The sequence below is a fragment of the Cucurbita moschata genome, unplaced genomic scaffold (assembly GCF_002738365.1).
Source record: "Cucurbita moschata cultivar Rifu unplaced genomic scaffold, Cmos_1.0 Cmo_Scf00012, whole genome shotgun sequence".
NCBI lineage: Eukaryota > Viridiplantae > Streptophyta > Magnoliopsida > Cucurbitales > Cucurbitaceae > Cucurbita > Cucurbita moschata.
The window spans coordinates 199,268-216,949 of NW_019268528.1; the positions used below are offsets into that span (position 1 = coordinate 199,268).

The 17,682-nt window shown below is 36.7% G+C and overlaps 6 protein-coding genes and 7 non-coding genes across 14 annotated transcripts in view; 11 read left to right on the plus strand and 2 right to left on the minus strand.

The window, feature by feature from the left end:
* The window catches only part of LOC111450517 (tetraspanin-2-like), a 3,141-nt gene extending 2,132 nt beyond the window's left edge, over positions 1 to 1,009 (minus strand). The window contains exon 1 of the mRNA XM_023090698.1: positions 294 to 1,009. Within this exon, the coding sequence (XP_022946466.1) occupies positions 294 to 791 (498 nt within the window). The 5' untranslated portion in view covers positions 792 to 1,009. The remainder of the gene's footprint in view (positions 1 to 293) is intronic.
* Positions 1,010 to 1,117: 108 nt separating this feature from the next.
* On the plus strand, positions 1,118 to 3,435 carry LOC111450519. Its single transcript, XM_023090701.1, has 3 exons — positions 1,118 to 1,258; positions 2,048 to 2,253; positions 3,008 to 3,435. The coding sequence occupies exons 2-3, from the start codon at positions 2,072 to 2,074 to the stop codon at positions 3,192 to 3,194; spliced, it is 369 nt and encodes a 122-aa protein (XP_022946469.1). The 5' UTR covers positions 1,118 to 1,258; positions 2,048 to 2,071; the 3' UTR covers positions 3,195 to 3,435.
* A 961-nt stretch (positions 3,436 to 4,396) lies between these two features.
* Positions 4,397 to 7,657, plus strand: LOC111450518 (probable phospholipase A2 homolog 1). Its single transcript, XM_023090700.1, has 4 exons — positions 4,397 to 4,619; positions 4,792 to 4,831; positions 4,939 to 5,058; positions 7,061 to 7,657. The coding sequence occupies exons 1-4, from the start codon at positions 4,521 to 4,523 to the stop codon at positions 7,237 to 7,239; spliced, it is 438 nt and encodes a 145-aa protein (XP_022946468.1). The 5' UTR covers positions 4,397 to 4,520; the 3' UTR covers positions 7,240 to 7,657.
* A 648-nt stretch (positions 7,658 to 8,305) lies between these two features.
* TRNAP-UGG lies at positions 8,306 to 8,377 on the minus strand. Its single transcript has one exon. It is a non-coding gene; the product is annotated as a tRNA-Pro (tRNA).
* A 90-nt stretch (positions 8,378 to 8,467) lies between these two features.
* LOC111450772 (60S ribosomal protein L28-2-like) lies at positions 8,468 to 11,463 on the plus strand. Its single transcript, XM_023091061.1, has 4 exons — positions 8,468 to 8,561; positions 8,783 to 8,930; positions 9,151 to 9,314; positions 11,075 to 11,463. Exons 2-4 carry the CDS (start codon positions 8,783 to 8,785, stop codon positions 11,213 to 11,215), a joined length of 453 nt encoding a protein of 150 aa, XP_022946829.1. The 5' UTR covers positions 8,468 to 8,561; the 3' UTR covers positions 11,216 to 11,463.
* Positions 9,548 to 9,640, plus strand: LOC111450881. Its single transcript, XR_002711903.1, has one exon. It is a non-coding gene; the product is annotated as a small nucleolar RNA R24 (small nucleolar RNA).
* LOC111450865 lies at positions 9,994 to 10,086 on the plus strand. The gene has a single exon (XR_002711886.1). It is a non-coding gene; the product is annotated as a small nucleolar RNA R24 (small nucleolar RNA).
* Positions 10,163 to 10,255, plus strand: LOC111450863. Its single transcript, XR_002711885.1, has one exon. It is a non-coding gene; the product is annotated as a small nucleolar RNA R24 (small nucleolar RNA).
* Positions 10,432 to 10,525, plus strand: LOC111450882. Its single transcript, XR_002711904.1, has one exon. It is a non-coding gene; the product is annotated as a small nucleolar RNA R24 (small nucleolar RNA).
* Positions 10,675 to 10,768, plus strand: LOC111450867. Its single transcript, XR_002711888.1, has one exon. It is a non-coding gene; the product is annotated as a small nucleolar RNA R24 (small nucleolar RNA).
* Positions 10,902 to 10,995, plus strand: LOC111450866. The gene has a single exon (XR_002711887.1). It is a non-coding gene; the product is annotated as a small nucleolar RNA R24 (small nucleolar RNA).
* A 386-nt stretch (positions 11,464 to 11,849) lies between the features above and the next one.
* On the plus strand, positions 11,850 to 14,872 carry LOC111450834 (histone acetyltransferase type B catalytic subunit-like). 2 transcript variants are annotated; one of them, XM_023091128.1, is made up of 11 exons: positions 11,850 to 12,009; positions 12,150 to 12,191; positions 12,478 to 12,590; positions 12,715 to 12,783; positions 12,943 to 12,981; positions 13,070 to 13,146; positions 13,295 to 13,397; positions 13,744 to 13,825; positions 13,935 to 14,086; positions 14,196 to 14,757; positions 14,791 to 14,872. In XM_023091128.1, the coding sequence occupies exons 1-11, from the start codon at positions 11,931 to 11,933 to the stop codon at positions 14,850 to 14,852; spliced, it is 1,380 nt and encodes a 459-aa protein (XP_022946896.1). In that variant the 5' UTR covers positions 11,850 to 11,930; the 3' UTR covers positions 14,853 to 14,872. The 2 variants fall into 2 exon arrangements, with proteins under 2 accessions (XP_022946896.1, XP_022946895.1); XM_023091127.1 differs by having other exon boundaries at positions 14,196 to 14,872.
* A 402-nt stretch (positions 14,873 to 15,274) lies between these two features.
* The window catches only part of LOC111450570 (zinc protease PQQL-like), a 9,629-nt gene continuing 7,221 nt past the window's right edge, over positions 15,275 to 17,682 (plus strand). Inside the window, exons 1-5 of the mRNA XM_023090765.1 lie at positions 15,275 to 15,616; positions 16,546 to 16,792; positions 16,873 to 16,998; positions 17,163 to 17,300; positions 17,391 to 17,525. Of these exons, the coding sequence (XP_022946533.1) occupies positions 15,408 to 15,616; positions 16,546 to 16,792; positions 16,873 to 16,998; positions 17,163 to 17,300; positions 17,391 to 17,525 (855 nt within the window). The 5' untranslated portion in view covers positions 15,275 to 15,407. The remainder of the gene's footprint in view (positions 15,617 to 16,545; positions 16,793 to 16,872; positions 16,999 to 17,162; positions 17,301 to 17,390; positions 17,526 to 17,682) is intronic.

The window sequence follows — 17,682 nt, forward strand, 5'->3', positions numbered from 1 at the left end:
AAAAAAAAAAAAAAAAAAAAAAAAACAACAACTTACAAAACTTTAGAAGCTGATTATTTAAAGGAAAATTTATAATATTTTTTAACAAAAAAAAATCATCACATTCTATTTTATTAAATTAAATTCTAAAATTGATACGTAATGCAATTATTATTAATTTTTAATAAAATTCATAAAATCATTAATTTCAATAAAATAAATTTGTCCATGCACAAATTAACCAAAATTCATAGATTAAATAGAAATCAAAGAGAAAAATTATATATATTTTAATTCGGAATCAAGGAACTGACCTGAAGCGGCGAGATGTCCGCCGCGAAAAACTGATCGGCGGCGAAGTATCGCTGATTAAGCTTAGAACACACATCAGATTCCGGCAAACACGTCCTTATCTTCGGCCAATTTCTAGAATTAGTGAGATGATTTTTGAGCCAGGACGAGAATCCGTCGAGCCGATACTCCTTGAATCCTCGGCCAATGACGGTGTAGCTACCGTCGGGGCGAGCGACGACGAAGGTGAAGACGAGGAGGACGAGCAAGAGGCCGATTAGAAGAGCCATACAGAAGAGGTAAAAGGCCAAGAGGCCTTGTCTGTTCCAGTAGGCGCCGATGAAGCCAGCTAAAGAGACGAGGAGGATTAAGACGCCGAGGAGAACCACCGGCCACCGGAAAAAATGGATGCATTCGTAATCAGGCTTTGAAGCTAGCCAAATTCCGGCGCCGATTATGGGGATGGAGCAGAGAAGTGCCAAGAAGTTCACAATTGCTGTGATGTTATTGCTTAAACCCATTGAATTTCTCTCCCAATTTCTTCACCGAGAGAAACTTCCTTATTGCCCTTCCAGTGTGAAGAAAGTGTGAAGCCTTTGGTTGGTTATGTCGTCATGATTGTCGAGGAAAAGGGCATGGGAGTGGGACGACACGTCGTTTCCATGTGTTTCGACCCCGAAAGTTGTACCGTGCAGCCACGTGGCACCCTATTTTCTTTCTTTTTTAAAAAAGATCAAATATTATATCAATTTTGATTTGGGCCGAGGTAAAAAAACAGGCCCAGGGTTCGGTTTGGAGAATTGGGCTTTTGCGAAGAGAGCCCTCAAAGTGTGGAAGAAGTCTACGCTTCGTCACTCGTTGTCCATTGAAATTCTCAAAATCCCAAGCTTTATTTTGTTTCTCTTCCGCACAGTCGCAGAACTCGGCGTTCCACAACCAGCGACGAGAGAACGGCAGCCATTTCTATCTCTTTTGCTATTTCTCGAAGGTGAACGCCTTTTACATTCTCTTCATGTTTTTTGATTTGCAAGTTTCGTCCTCCGTGTCTTGTTTGAACCCTGTTTTTTTGCCTTTTACTGTGTCGTGTGTTTTTCTCTTGTTTCTTCATGATCTATTTATCTACTCTGTGGTATAAGTATTTCGTTTTGTTTGTATAATAGTGAATTCTCGTTTTGTGTGGATGTTTGGATTGTTGTTTCGAGTATTGGATATTGGAAATTGATTAGGGTTTTAGTCTTTTATCAGAGTAATTGAAAAGATGAATGGTTGAGCGATTTGTTACTTTGAAAATTGATTTGACTAAAATTTTCTATTGCTTAAGTTTAGAGGGAAAATTTCTGTGATTTGGGGCACTATTGACGGCGGACTGGTTTCTCCGGATCTTTCTTGCCGACAGTGTGTGTCGGTAGGAAAATTCCAATTCCTCCATTTAGATTCTCTTCACCAGCTAGACGTCGATTTGCGTTCGATGAAGAAAAATTATTAACACTGCCGTGGGTTTCCAGATCTCTATTTACTTTTGCTTTTGACTAAGAAAGTCGAGGATCCAATTGGAAACACGGAGATACATTGATTACTCTTCTCGTTGTCAATTGGTTTTGAGATGAAACCTCATGTTTTCTTATAAATAAGTCATTTTAGAAACGTTAAGAATATCAAAAGTGTTATTGAATGCATGATTACTAGGCTTTCTTTACTCTCGATGTTCCTTTGATATTTCGTAGAGTCTGATGATTAAGTTCTTGTTTCCCACATTGATTGAGAATTTTTGCTACAGTTTTTTAAGCTTTATTTTGAATTGATGGCGTCCAAGTTGCATCAGTTGCAATCCAAGGCCTGTCAAGCTTCTCAATTTGCTTTCAAGCACGGGTCTTCCTATTATAAGCAGTTGTTGGAGCAGAACAAGCAATACATCCAAGAGCCAGCTACTGTGGAAAAATGCAGCTTGCTTTCAAACCAATTGTTGTATACTCGGCTTGCTAGGTCATTACCTTCAATTCCCTTATTATCTTTGCATTTTCCCAATGTGGTTCTCGAATAATTTCCATTGATATTACTTACATGTTTTCCCCGATCCATCATGCTTCTAGGATTGTGCCTGGTAGCTTAGCTTTGGTATCTTACACTTGCATCCAACAGGGGTGACTGTTTAGTTTGTGTTTTCATTTGCTCGTTCATCCATTTCTCGATTCTGTCAACATTTTTCCTATTAATGATTCTAATCAAACCACTTTGGAACATTCACAACCACTCAAGAGCGTTTAAGTTCATTCATTTATTTCAATTCATGGAATAGTATACTCATTTGACCGATTTGGTTATGAACCCCCTATTACCTGTAGCACCATATTTGAAAATGGGAGCATAGATGTACCTACCGTCTGTTGATGAAATTCTATATTATACTCACTCTCGCTCTCACTCGATAAGTTCTATCGTAATGTCTTTGTTATTTACAGTCCCTCATGTGTTAGTCTACACAATCCTTTTAGCCTTTTAATACAAACAAATACAATATCAGAACTCTTACAGCTGTATTACTGCACTGATTTCACTTTATCTTAAGTTAGTTAATTATCAGCAGTACCATTGGACCATTAAAACGTAAACCTAAGATCCTAAACATGGTACTTCCTAAGAATCAGGTTCGCCGATGTACTGACTTCTTTATACGTGGTACGTAGCAAGATGAGCTCCATTGCTTTACTTAACTTTTCACATTACATTGATTATGCAGCATCCCAGGTCGCTATGAATCATTCTGGAAAGAACTTGATTATGTGAAGAACTTATGGAAGAACAGGCAGGAGCTGAAAGTTGAAGACGCCGGCATTGCTGCCTTGTTTGGGCTGGAGTGCTTTGCATGGTTTTGCGCCGGTGAGATCGTAGGAAGGGGCTTTACAATCACAGGTTATTATGTCTGAGATCATCGTCCTCAGTAGTTTGTGGAAGGGATATTCCCTTTTCTTTCCCGCGGGTACTCCGCATACAATTTTTTTTCCTATTAATTCAGGATTCTGTGAGCAACTGTGATAGAGATTAATAATAATAATCCATGAATTCCGAGGGACCATAATGGATCCTAGAGTTGTTTTTCATTGATGCATCTTCTTGGTAATCCAGTTCTTAATTCTCAACTGGAAATCTAATTTGAACTTCTCAGCATTTAATGTGGAGCTTTTTACCAGATGATCTGCAGGTAGTTGTCGTTTGAACAACAATCTTGAGGTATGTTCTAATCCAATATGTGATATCATTTTTTGTCTTCCATTTACCCAAATTTTTGGTTCCATAACTTTTTGTGTTATTTTAATTTGGTTCTTAAAGATTCGACCACATTTCGTATACACGAGTCGATCATTTTTTGTCTTCCATTTACCCAAATTTTTGGTTACATAACTTTTTGTGTTATTTTAATTTGGTTCTTAAAGATTCGACCATTCGTATACACGAGTCGATCATTTTTTGTCTTCCATTTACCCAAATTTTTGGTTACATAACTTTTTGTGTTATTTTAATTTGGTTCTTAAAAATTCGACCACATTTCATATACATGAGTCCGCCTCTATCGATGGTTTAAATAATGTAATTTGAGTTTGATGAGTTATTTTTTATTTCATGTTCTATCAATTAAATAATGTAACATTTTTCAATTTCTAAAATTATCTAAAATTAAATAAGATAGTTGGAAAGAGCTCCGAGAGAGAAGTGGAAAATAAGGAATTATGATGTATCATATACGTCATTGTGAAAACCGAAAACCGCGACATTTCTATTTTGACATGTTGAATGTATTTGTACTAAAAAACCAAATATGAACGTTTGATAGTACACAAATTAAAATGAAATAAGAACCAAATTTTTTATATTATATATTATATTTAATAGGTTTGTAAATTTAGATATAAATTTATTGAGTATATTGTCGGACTTAATATAAATAAAAATTTAAAATTTTTTATTGAGAAATTAAAATTTTGAAGGTTAAAATGAAATCTAACTATAAAATAATAAATAATTAATTAGTGGTCAAAATTACAAAATAATAATAATCATAAATAAAAGAATAATAATGTTACTTCCCTCTTAAGCATTAAAATAGTGATTGGTTATATAAAGTGGGGAGGATATATACATGTGGACCAATTCAACGAAGAGTTCATATCGCAGAGCCAATCGGACGGGAGAGACGCGGTACAGAAAAGCTCCGCCAAAGGAATCTGTTTGTGGTCTGAAGAAGGCGACTGAAGATGGTCTGCAATACCAGCATTTCCCTTCGCAAACAAGTCGCATCGGCGATTTTCCTTCTCCTCGTTCTACTCACCGTCGTCTCCGAGTGTTCCAGTCAGGTAATAATCTGCTCCTTTTGTTATTTTAAGAACTGATGCTGGAGAATTTGGATCTTAGATTCGTACATTTGGTTCTTCAGTCTCCTTCGTTTGTTTCTTGATGTGAAATTCAATTTGTTTGGCTTCTATTCAACGATTTGGATGTTAACGTCAAATTTTCGTTGGATGATAGGTTCAATGCAGTAGAACTTGTGCTTCAGAGAAATGCAATAGTGAGTATATTCTGTGTTTTTATATGAAATTCGTCATCTGTTGTTATTATTTTTTGAATTTTAATTTCTCATCAAATATTTATTTTGTTTGTTTATCTGAAAATTAGCTGTAGGGATTCGGTACGGTAAGTTCTGCGGAGTAGGATGGACGGGTTGTGCTGGTGAAAAGCCTTGCGATGAGCTTGATGCTTGTTGCAAAGATCATGACGAATGTGTTGAATATAAAGGTTATTGCCAATCTATAACTACATGCCTTATTGTTTCCTTTCTATACTTCGCACTGTTTGCGATTCCTCATCATTATACTTGCATAGAAAAATTTCCCATCGATCTATATTCCTGTTTTAGTTTTAAGTTGTTGTGAGACCAATGGGGTGAAATCTGGGCATCCTGTTGTTCAATGAACTCTTTTTTCGGGCATTATTGGTATATTCTCTGCTGCATGCTTGGAAAAAGATACGTATGAGATTCAAATATTCGACTACGATTTCTACCCTTTGAGAATAGAAGAATCGAAATTTGCTTTCCCAACAAGATCTTTCTCAATGAGGCTACCCCTTGTTTTCATGCCCCTTAAATCATTTCCGTTCTCAAATAAATTCCCGTTGAATACTTCATCCTCGGCCTCAAATTTAATTTAAAAAGGGCGACAATCCTCGCATCTTGACTGAACTCAGCGGGTCAAACCATTCACATGACTCCTCGATAGTATGATAATGTCCACTTTGGATATAAGTCTCATACCAATGGAAATGGTTTTCTTCATTTTCCCATGATCTTCCCCCTTCCGTAGTCAATGTGAACCTTTGGTCACACTTTCTACAATCTTCCACCAAATAAAGTGCCATGGAGCCTCCCCGTTCTAGGGCTCACCATCTGTTTGTTTGGCATCCAAAGACTCTTTCAACATGGCTAAGTCAAGAAGGTGATTATGATACCATTACAAGAGTTAGAAAGAGAGAGAAGAGAATGTGATCATAAAAGTACTCCGCTGTTCAACATTAGTGGTTGGAGAAGTAATCCTATTTATAGGACTCTCTGAAACAATATTAACTTACGGTACGACTGTATACTAAAGCAGTATTAGCAAAGATACATCGTATCAAGCTCTTAACAACCAATGAGTTAAGTCTTAACACCTTTGGCTTCTAAATTCTTAACAACCAATGCTAAATGTCATCAAACTCCAAGCCACCAGTTTCTCCCTACCAACATACATCATCAATGGATCCTAACTAAACCTAACCACGGAGAATAGCTACTTCCATTCGAGGAAACTGTTGTCCTATAGTTTAGTCCCGACTTGTGAGCTGCTGGGTTGGCCACATTAATAATGTTAGAGAGGTTAATGAGTTGTTTTTCTAAACCCGAGTCCTCCCAGTTGAATTTTCTTATGGATGATGTACTGCCATTTCCTCTGTCATATGCTTACCTGTGAGAAGCTTCATCAGATTCTTGATACCTCAAGGTTAGGGTGCTTCCTTATACTGCCAGCGTGTAGAGGCTGATTACCATCCTCAAAATGCTTATGCGGTATAATAAACACTTTTGGTTGTTATTAGATTTTTTTGACAGAAGACAAAGAATGGTTGAATAGTCTATTGTGTTCACAACTTTTAAGTCTAATCCTTCGTGTCGTTAACTTCGGAGTAGGATGACAAACTGTCACATGTTAACTCCCTTTTCAAATGCATGGCAGTAAGGACGTTGAACACTTTTGCCTCCCTTGTAGTGATCATTGAGTGGATTACATCAGTAAATGCCTACGAATAGACAGTTATTTATATTATGCACATAGTAGACTTCTGTTTATTACGGATCAGTAAAGCTATTGGCCTCCTGGCCATTGAAAAACAAAATTAGATACAAAATTGGAGATATTAAGGCATGGCCAATCGGCATATTAAAACAAAGAGGAGACACTAGACAGTCACCAATGTTTGGTGTTGCTAAAGTCTATATCTTAGATCTTAGATCTTAGATCTTAGATGTCTTTTATTTATCTGAGATACTACACATTTCAAACTTTGTAGCACTAGATTACAGGAGACCAAGCAATTTACATATATATATACATATATTGGTTCATTTTTGCAATATTGTTGTACCATGTTTTCTTTTTGTTCAATTATGATTTTGGGTGGAATTTTAAGAGTTGGAACTTGAGAGTCACTCTGTTGAATATGTTTTGTTTCAAGACCAATAACAGATATCACATGGGTTTTTCAGGTTTAACCAATATTAAATGTCACATAAAGTTCAAGGATTGTATTACGAAATTGCAGAAATCTGGGATGGCTGGTTTCTCACAGCAGTGCCCTTATTCCATAGCTATTCCTACAATGGTAAATGGCATGGATATAGCCATCATGTTCAGCCAGTTTAGTAGCGGAAAGTTTGAGCTCTGATAGCCACTTTGGTAACTCAACTCGCTCCATCATCCCCGCCCACAATTCATGCCATCAATTATTGCCCATACTCCCCCAAAACAAGGTGGATAGCTTCACACCACTGATTCATTCTTTTAAATAATATTCTATTGGATTAAGAAATCTCAAACAGAGGATTTGATCCTCATTTTTTTGTCCCCTTTAACTGTTATTTGGACCATCTGCACTTTAAGGATGTTTTTAGCATAGTGAAAGAAGATTCCAATAGGCCAAATTATTTCATGTTTGATGCTTCCTCAATAATCAATAGCTGTTAGGTTTTGGTTTCCCTCCTTATTGTGTGTCAAATACTCCATTTTTAAGGAGTCACCCAATGTGTGGGCAGACTGTTGCAAGTTATCTTCTGTTGTTGCCTTTTCGTTTGAAGTTGAACAATCACAGTTTAATATTTTTTGGTCTTATTTGTTGTATGGTTGCAGCCTTATATGCACCTAGGTGTTGGTCTTTCCATTTTAATGCTCGTTTTTTTTCACCGAAGGTTTTTTTCTTTTTTTGTAAGGAATTGTAAAAAAGTTATATAATATAACACGATCTAATCTTAAACTTCGAATTCCCCACCGAGATTGAATATAGTTGACTATTCCCATTTTAATCTCTCTGACTTAAATTATATTTATATTTATATCTATATGATAGTTTTGTGGTTGTTTAATTAATTTCATAAAAGAAAAAATAAGCATAAAGTTTATATTGTATAAAAAATTAATGGATTATTTTGTTATTACTCTTTATTTTTTCGTTTAAATAATTGAATTGATTGGTAGTCGGACATCTATATGGTATTTTGATTTTATTTGTGAAGTATAACATTTAGAGGATGGGTAAATAACCTATTCGTAATTTTAAAAAACACAACTAGCTTACTTTATATTGATCTCCATGACGAAGTATTTCATATTTATTGTATTTTTTTTTAACTAGTCCAATAATAGTTTTTATACATTTTTATTACATTTATAAAATATTGATGATAAGATAATTTTAATAAAAATTGTTATAGAGTTGAAACAAAGGAATAAAAAAAGGGGCGTTCCGAGAATCGAACTCGGGACCTCTCGCACCCAAAGCGAGAATCATACCACTAGACCAAACGCCCGTATTTGGTAAGAAATTAGTTAAATAAAAGATAAATAAATAAATATAATATATATTGAAAAATTTTAGGGTTTTTCAGCGAAGTTTTTCACAATATAAGGACCAGTTAGGGCTCAAGAAGCGGCAGACGGAACCAGCGAACTCTCTTCTGTTTCTGCATCTCTCTACCACTTGTTGCAGCGCAGGTCCGTTCGTTCTTCTTGATCTTATTTTCTCTTTTGTTTTCATCGTCTTCAATCAGATTTTGATCCATTTTTCTGATTTCAATTGTGTATGTCTCATTTCAACTGGCATACTTACATCTGTAGCCGATCTCCGTTAGCAATCTTCGGAATATATTTGTTTCTTGTTCATCGGATTAGTTGTTCCGATACTTATTATTGTTATCATTTTAAATCTTATGTAGATGGCGAACGTTCCGGGTCAGTTAGTCTGGGAAATCGTTAAGAAGAACAGTTGTTTCCTCGTAAAAGAGTTTGGCAGAGGCAGTGCTGGTGTTCAATTCAGCAAAGAGCCTAACAACCTCTACAACCTCAACTCCTACAAGCATTCCGGTAAGATTCTAATCAGTCATCTGTTTCCATTTTTACTTCTTTAGTACCATCGTTTAAATATGAGGAAGATATTTTTTCCTCTACATTCATGATCTGTCTTCATCTCGTTGACCCCTTTAACCAGTTTTACCTCAGAGACGATTGGCATTTTGGGTTTTGTTCTAATGTGTTGGGTTTAATACTAATTTGTTTATGGAACTTTCTTTGGGTGCTCTTTCAGGGTTGGCCAACAAGAAGACGGTGACTATTCAGCCAGGAGGCAAAGATTTGTCTGTATTGCTTGCGACGACAAAGAGAAAGAAGCAGAATAAACCCGCGAGTTTGCTCAACAAATCTGTTATGAGGAAGGAATTTTCAAGTATGGCCAAGGCTGTGACTAATCAGGTAACTTGCCTCTCCTTCAATTTTCATTCATGTCCATTGTGATGAAATTTGTGATTCCCAAGTCAGCTCATACCGGTCTTTTGTCAGTTACATATTGTATATAGATTTCCCGTTGAATCTTTTTGTATAAGATCTTACCTGCCCGTGTCTTCAATGAGCAGTCAATGAATCTTTTCTATTTATAGTTTTCTTGGATTTCGTGATTGATTTGAATGTGAAACTGAATGTGCATTGTTGCAGTGATGAAAAGCTAACATGTAAGAAGGGCCACTTTCGTAGTGGCATCTTTGATGAAATCTATTTGTTACGCTTGGCTTCTGAGCATAATTGTCCATTTGCAACCATGTTAAACTAAATCATGTTAAACAATTTAGGTCGAATATTATTGTTTAGGTACTCCCTTTCCATCACTTTTATGAGAAAACTGAACGACCCAAAATTTGACGGTGTTGTACTTGTGGGCAACCGTAAAACTGTTAATGCGATGATGACCTCTTACATGTTTGGAGGTCACCTTTATAGTGGCATCTTCGATGAAATCTTTTTGTAGTGCATGGCTTCATTTCATTTTCCTGTTACTTCCTCGTGTAGCATAATATCAAACTTCTGTTAACATTATACTTCAACAGAAATTTAAAGGAACAACTAAGGGTGGGCACACATATTAACTGTTACTCATGCTGCAATGATGAGCTGTTAACATGTAAGAAGGGTCACTTTCGTAGTGGCATCTTCGATGCAATCTTTTTGTTACGCTTGGCTTCTGAGCAACAATTGTTCTTTTAGTTGAAAACAACTTTGAACCACATAAATTTGCCTTACAAGTTATTGAACAACTTTTAACTGTTGCTGCTATGATGAGCTGCTAACATGTAAGAAGGGTCACTTTCGTAGTGGCATCTTCGATGCAATCTTTTTGTTACGCTTGGCTTCTGAGCGACAATTCTCCTCTTATAGATGAAAGCAACTTCAATCTCTTAAATTTGCTTTGTTTGTTTGGATCTCTGGTTATGTTCCTCAACACTTATATTCATGTAATTTATAATAACTTCCTCATGTAGCATAATATCCAACTTGCTAATATGTAAACCCTAGGGGCGGACAAAAGTTAACTCTTACTGCTATGATGAGCTGCTAACATGTAAGAAGGGGTCACTTTTGTAGTGGCATCTTCAGTGCAATCTTTTTGTTACGCTTGGCTTCTGAGCATAAACTCTCCTCTAGGATGAAAACAATTTCGATCTTTTGTATTAGCTTTGCTTTGCCTGATTGGGTCTCTGATTATATTCCCCAACTTTTTTTTCATGTTATTTCCCGTATCTTCCCCTTAGCATAATATCATACTAAAGCTAATATTAACTGTGTGATGATGAGCTGCTAACATGTAAGAAGCGGTCACTTTCGTAGTGGCATCTTCAATGCAATTCTTTTGTTACGCTTGGCTTCTGAGCATTAATTTACTCTTGGATGTAAACAACTTGGAGCTTTTATTGTGCTTTGCTTGATTGGATCTCTGATAACTTCCTCATGTAGCATTATTTAAGCTTGAGCTGATATTATTCTCTACACCAGAAAGTTAAAACTGTTACTGCGATGATGAGCTGCTAACATGTAAGAAGCGGCCACTTTCGTAGTGGCATCTTCAATGAAATCTTTTTGTTACGCTTGGCTTGTGAGCATTAATTTGTTCTGTTGTACTACATCTGTGTATTGTTTTGTTTATATCAAAAGTAATTTGGAGTGTACTTGTTGATTTTCAGGTGGCTGACAATTACTACCGACCGGACTTGAAGAAGGCTGCCCTTGCAAAGCTAAGTGCAGTTCACAGGAGCCTCAAAATTGGCAAGTCAGGTGTGAAGAAGAGGAACAGGCAAGCTGTTAGGAGCCGCGGTAGGAAGTGAAACAACAATGGTTTATAAGGATTTTCTTTTCTTCCATTCGAGCCCCCCTGTTTTTTACCCTGTTTTTTACCCTGTTTCCCATGTTCTAAAGCGACCCATTTGCAGGGCTTTTCATTATACTTTTTATGTACCCTACTTGAAAAATTAGGATTTTTGACTATTTTGGTTTATATCTGAGCCATCCTGCCATTTGGATTTTTGTTCCTTCAAGAGATTATACTAAATTTTAGCTTTAGAGCTACTATGCATTGTCTGTTCTTGGTCTTAAAATTCCTTTTTAATCATTTAGAAATCAAATCAATAGTTCAATGAATTAAAAGCTCTTCATATTAAAATCTATTAGGGTTGATGAATAGCTTGTTACAATTAATTTTACAGTATAATTATTTCCACAAGGGTTATATAAAAATTATTTAGTTTTCTAAAATATTGATTTTGTAAGGAATTCTTTAGATACATAAAATAAAAAATTTAGATAGATTGAAAATTTTAAAACGATGCAAATAGCGATTAGCCATATAATTTCATATTCCAAAAGTAAAAATAATATTAGGGGAAAACGAATGACCCGTATGAGATCCGTGAACCCGATGGGTCGACCCGAATGGTGCAGTGTTCCTTCTAATGTGTAATGTAGCTCTGATATTTCGGTTTGTCCGGACGAATTTCCCGCGCCTCGTCTTCATTATTCCCGCTCAGTAAACCCTAATCCAAGATGGGTCAGAAGCAGCAACCCTCTGCTGATCCACGCCCCGACACTAAGAAAAAACGTCGCGTCGCCTTCTCCCAAATCGGTAACTTCTCTTCTCATTCTCTCTTCTTCTCATTTCACTCAATTTCTTCCCTTCATTTCGTTAATTTTCAGCTTCTCCCTCCCTTGGTAGCTCACTGGAACATGTTCCCTTTTCTCTTTGTATCTCTGGCTATCGCGCAGATACTGGTATTCCCGCGAAAGATTGCATCAAAATCTATCTGGGTACGCCTATTTCCCTTTCTGCGCAGTTTGATTTAAGTGTAATTTTGTTTGAATTTGCCTGTGCTTCGTTTGAAATAGCTTTTTAACTCCGTGTATGTTTTGGAGTTCATGTGGTTCGGTTAAATTAAGCTATAAGAGACGTGTACTGAGTTGGGTTATAAATTCAAAATTATTGCTGCACTCTCTGTTTAGAGACGAAGTACGTGCATGAATTGGTTTGGTTTGAAATCCAATGCTTGGTGTTGCAAGAAAATGATTACTTAATTCAACTACAAAATGATTGCAGTTTCTACGAAAGAGGAAGTGGGAAGTACAGACAGTCTTTGCATTGACCCAGTTGACTTGAACAGCTTCTTTGAAGATGAGGATGGAAAGATTTATGGTTACCAAGGTTTGAAGGTAAACGCTTGGATCCGTAGTTTAGAGTAAATCTTTGAGCTTGTAGCGTATGTGGAATGATATATTTATCTAAAATGGATATAGCATGCGCTGGCTGTATTCTGAAATTCTATGTTTATTGCAGATCACTGTATGGTTCAGCATTGTCTCATTTCATGCCTACGCTGGCATTGTTTTCGAGAGCACATCTGATGTAAGTGCTTAAATGTTTGCATGACCCTTCAGGTTAATCTGATTCGATTAGTTACCCTCTCTCACTCTTTTTTCTTGTTCCTCTCTGAATGCATTAGTTCTTCCTGTTCTTCTATTTTTGGGCATTTAGGAGTGTAAATGTTTTTGATGCTTGTTATAGGGTGGTAAGGGCATTACTGATCTGAAGTCTGCACTTCAGGTGAGCATCTTGAAGTACATGATTTAGAATCCATTCATTTACTGGTACTTGAGGATTCTTCTGATAATTAAACACTGCTTTTTAACAGAATATATTTGCTGAGACCCTTGTGGACAACAAAGATGACTTCCTTCAAACATTTTCAAAGGATGCCAATTTTATTGGGTAATTCTCATTATCTGTTACGTCGTTTTTGTAGAGTCTTCCGTGTGCCTTTTTTAAACCTCAACATTGTACTCTGCTGTTCTCGTCTTGTCATTTTGGTTCATATCTTATCGATAATGTATTGTTCCCATTGTTAACTATATTGCAGATCCCTTGTTGCTGATGGAGAAGTATTACATCCTAAAGCTTCCTCCAACTGGCAATTTAACGAGGCTAAGTTTCATTTCCAAGCAGCTAATTCCGATTTGGAGGTGCTTTTCCTGTTTGAGTTCTATGTCACTCTGTTATAGTGAAAACTTGTCTCTTAGATGTTTTTGTGGTGCTGCTTCATGTTGTGTATGCCTTTTTCATTCTCAGATTCTTATTTCTCTGTAATTTTACGAGCTTTTTTCCTCATAGATTTTTGGCAGTTCGTTAATTTGGATCTTGTTTGTGAAAAAACTATAACGTTTATGTGTCGTTATGCCATTCTATAACGTTGTAGTAATCTGGGACCTATCCCATGCATCCTTCTTTATATAACTTCAAAGTTCAATGCTATTTAGTGTCCAGATGAATGCCAAGTTTCATGGTTTGTCTGATTACCTTCTGATCCAGGTGATCCGATTGCCTATGGACAAGATGGCTGGAAGAAACCTCTACAGTCGTTTGGTACCTCTTGCTCTTCTTCTTATTGATGGTATTTCATCCTTTGTTTTTGATATCTCATTTAATTTTGTCATTGGAATTTTGTTTTAATGTTTCAGAGACCGAGTAAGTATAGGGTTTTTTGTGTATGATTTATTTAGGCAGCAGCCCGATCGATGTCACTGATCCAAGATGGGAATTGTATGTTCTTTCTCAAAAGAACAATGGTCAAACTCATCCTCGACTGCGTGGATTTGCTGCCCTTTATCGTTTCTATCACTATCCCGATAGTTCTCGTTTGCGTCTGAGTCAGGTTTAGTACTTTCTGGAGCTGAGTTTAGTGAAGGAATTGTGGTTTTTATGCCTTCATTTGTTGTCATTGTCCTTGCACATCCATTTACTGATGCCTTGCATTTGTTCAGATACTTATACTCCCGCCTTACCAGAGTAAGGGGTTTGGACGTTTTCTTTTGGAGGTTCTGAATAACGTTGCAATATCGGAAAACGTTTACGACTTCACCATTGAAGAGCCTATAAGTAAGCTACAGCAGTTGCGAACTTGCATCGATGTTAAACGTCTGCAGGGATTCAGCCCCATCGAAGAGGCTTTCAGTTCTGCCGTTGCGCAATTTAAACTCGGAAAGCTATCAAAGAAGATCTCCATCCCTCCACTTTTACCGTCACCTGAGGCTATCGAAGCTGTTAGGAAAAGTTTGAAAATTACAAAGGAACAGTTCTCACACTGTTGGGAGATACTAATCTATCTAGGTATCGAACACGACAAGCACATGGAGGATTTTATTCTTGCAGTTTCAAGTCGAATGCGAGATGATTTGATAGGTGAAACCACAGACGCAGAAGGGAAGCAAGTGGTTGATGTTCCTACCGATTATGATCAAGAGATGTCGTTCGTGATGTTCAGATCAACAAATAATGCAACTGGCGTCGAGATGGACGAATCACGAGCTAATCAAGAGGAACAGCTCAAGAAGTTAGTAGATGATAGAGTGAAAGAAATCAAGTTAATTGCACAGAAGGTATCTTCGGATCAAATCCGAAGCATTTCGAAACCGTCCTAGAAGGAACTCTCTTTTCACAAGAATCAGTCCCTCTGATTAACTGGAAATGAACATTCGCTAAAACTGATAGCTTTAATATTTATGAAAATAATATATGGTTTAATTGTTGTATTTTATATTTATTATAATCTAACTTCGATCCAATAATTTTTTTTAATGTCTTGATATCTAAGATCTAAATTTTTTTAATGTCTTGATCGTTTAATCTCTTTTCTCCACAATATTTTACTTGAAGAAAAGTGTCTTATTCAAACAATTGCCGCAAGTGAAATGATTGTGAGAATCAAGAATGTTTCCATTGCCATTTCTGTCGTTGATACAGTGCGAGCTCTCCATTGACTTTGACCCGCTGATCTCCAAATTGAGTAAAATCTAACATATATATATATATATATATGTATATATAGAATTGGGCCCCCGTCGAAACCCGACTACAAAGCTTCCACATGCTTCTTCCTCTTTTCTCTACGGCCTAAAGTTTCCTCCCTCTTCGTTGTTGTTGTTGCTGTTGTTCTCCTCCGCCCAGAATTTGGGACTTGAGGGACATACGCAGACATGGATTTGCTTCCTGCGGAGACTTCACAGATACCGAAGAAACATCGATTCAGGTCCCTCAAATTGGTGAGCGTCGATTTGGATGCCGTCCTGGCCGAGAAGCCGTATGGTGTCGAATATGGCAAGCTCGACAATGGATTGTGTTATTATGTTCGATGCAATTCGAAGCCGAGAATGAGAGCGGCTCTTGCGCTTGCTGTCAAGGCCGGGTAATTTCTTCCTACTCTACTTTCGGTATCGGATCCTCCCAAAGTTACGACACTTGGAAGGATTAGTGTGATATCAAATTGAATTATACCTAGGGATTACGGAATTCAAGCCACCGTTAAAGTTCTAAATCAAATGTCGATCAGTTTATGAGAATGAAATGTTGCGTGCGATGTCTTTCGGTAGAGAATATGGATTTGATTTTACTAATTTTTTATCAATCAACATTTGCAAAAGATTAATGGTTTTTCATATAATCGATGCTTCGTTGTCAACTTATTGAATAACTTGCTTGCCTTGGAGTACTCCTGTTAGTCCATTGATATCTTTTTCTTTTCATAAGAACAAAATTTCGTTGATAATCATCGGGAAACATAAATTCTGCAGATACCTTCCTTGAGAGAGCGTCAATGATTTAGGAATCCGCATCTTTAAAAAACAGCATAGATTCTGCAAACCCAAATAATCTCTCTGCTCATACAGAAGCTGGAAGATTGAGTTCTTTAAACTATTAGGCCAAATAAAACTAAAGGCGAACACTTCCTAAAGTGCCCACCAGAGCTAGTTATTATACTGGCACTCAAGGTATATGTGCCAAACCGATCTCTTACTTCTGCAAAGAACAAAGTGATAATGGTGGAACACAGTTGAAGCTTGATTAATGGCTAAAAACCCAGATGAATTAGAGACGGTAATGGTCAAAACTTTGGATTAGAAGTGTACTAATGACATAAACTTATACTCCTATGCTTCAAGTACGAAAAGAAATAATCTTTGCTTGGTTTATTTTTAACATTAATATGTTCGCATATCCATACAATCATCATGTCAGATTCTTAATTAGATTATGTTTCTTCTCATTCAAACTAAAGTATATAAATTAGTCACAGACATACTAGTGAAACAAGCTGAATTATCAGGCTTCTGACAGGTCAGTTCTGGAAGAGGAGGATGAGCGTGGAGTTGCTCATATAGTTGAGCACCTTGCATTCAGTGCCACAAAGAAATATACAAATCATGATATTGTCAAGTTTCTTGAAAGTATAGGAGCAGAATTTGGAGCTTGTCAAAATGCTGCCACATCTGCTGATCACACAGTATATGAGTTATTCGTGCCAGTTGATAAGCCAGGACTGTTATCTCAAGCCATATCAATACTCGCTGAGTTCAGTTCTGAGGTACCTTGGTTGGTTATCCCCTTCACATTTTTTCCTCTCCAATTGGAATTTCTCTTTGCTGACTACCGCCTTTTACAAAGATTCGAGTTTCTCAAGATGATTTGGAAAAGGAAAGAGGAGCTGTTATGGAAGAATACAGGGGGAATCGCAATGCTACAGGAAGGATGCAGGACGCACATTGGGCTCTGATAATGGAAGGTTCAAAGGTAGTGTTCCTTGATTTTCCATTGATTCATTCATTTTTCTTTTTACCTTTCTTTACCTTTTTGTTCAGGACTAATTATCTAAGTAATAATATTTTCATCTGTTTCTGGTAACTTGATGTTATGTGTTTTATGTTGTCTCTAATGCTGTACTTGGGTGATGTCAGTATGCCGAGCGATTACCAATTGGCTTGGAAAAGGTAATTAAAACTGTGTCTGCTGAGACTGTGAAGAGATTTTACAGGAAGTGGTATGATCTGCATAATATGGCTGTGATCGCAGTTGGAGACTTTCCTGATACTCAGGTGTGTTTTATCAGCGTACAAGTTTTTGTATTGAGATCACAAGAGAATGTTTCCATTTGAAAATATCTAATGGCGACCCTACATCTTTAGAGCGTGGTCGAGCTGATAAAAGATCATTTCAGACATATACAATCTGCATGTGAACCTCCCCATATACCAACATTTCCAGTTCCATCACGTGATGAGCCATGTTTTTCCTGTTTTGTTGAATCTGAAGCTGCTGGGGTTAGTTCACTGTTAAACCATGGTGCAAAATTATTATTGCAGAGTTACGAGCTCAACAATTTGGCATCTGAAATGATTTACTAATTCTTTTTTTTTTTTTTTTTTTTTTTTTTTTTTTTTTTTTTTTTTTTTTTTTTTTTTTTTTTTTTTTTTTTTT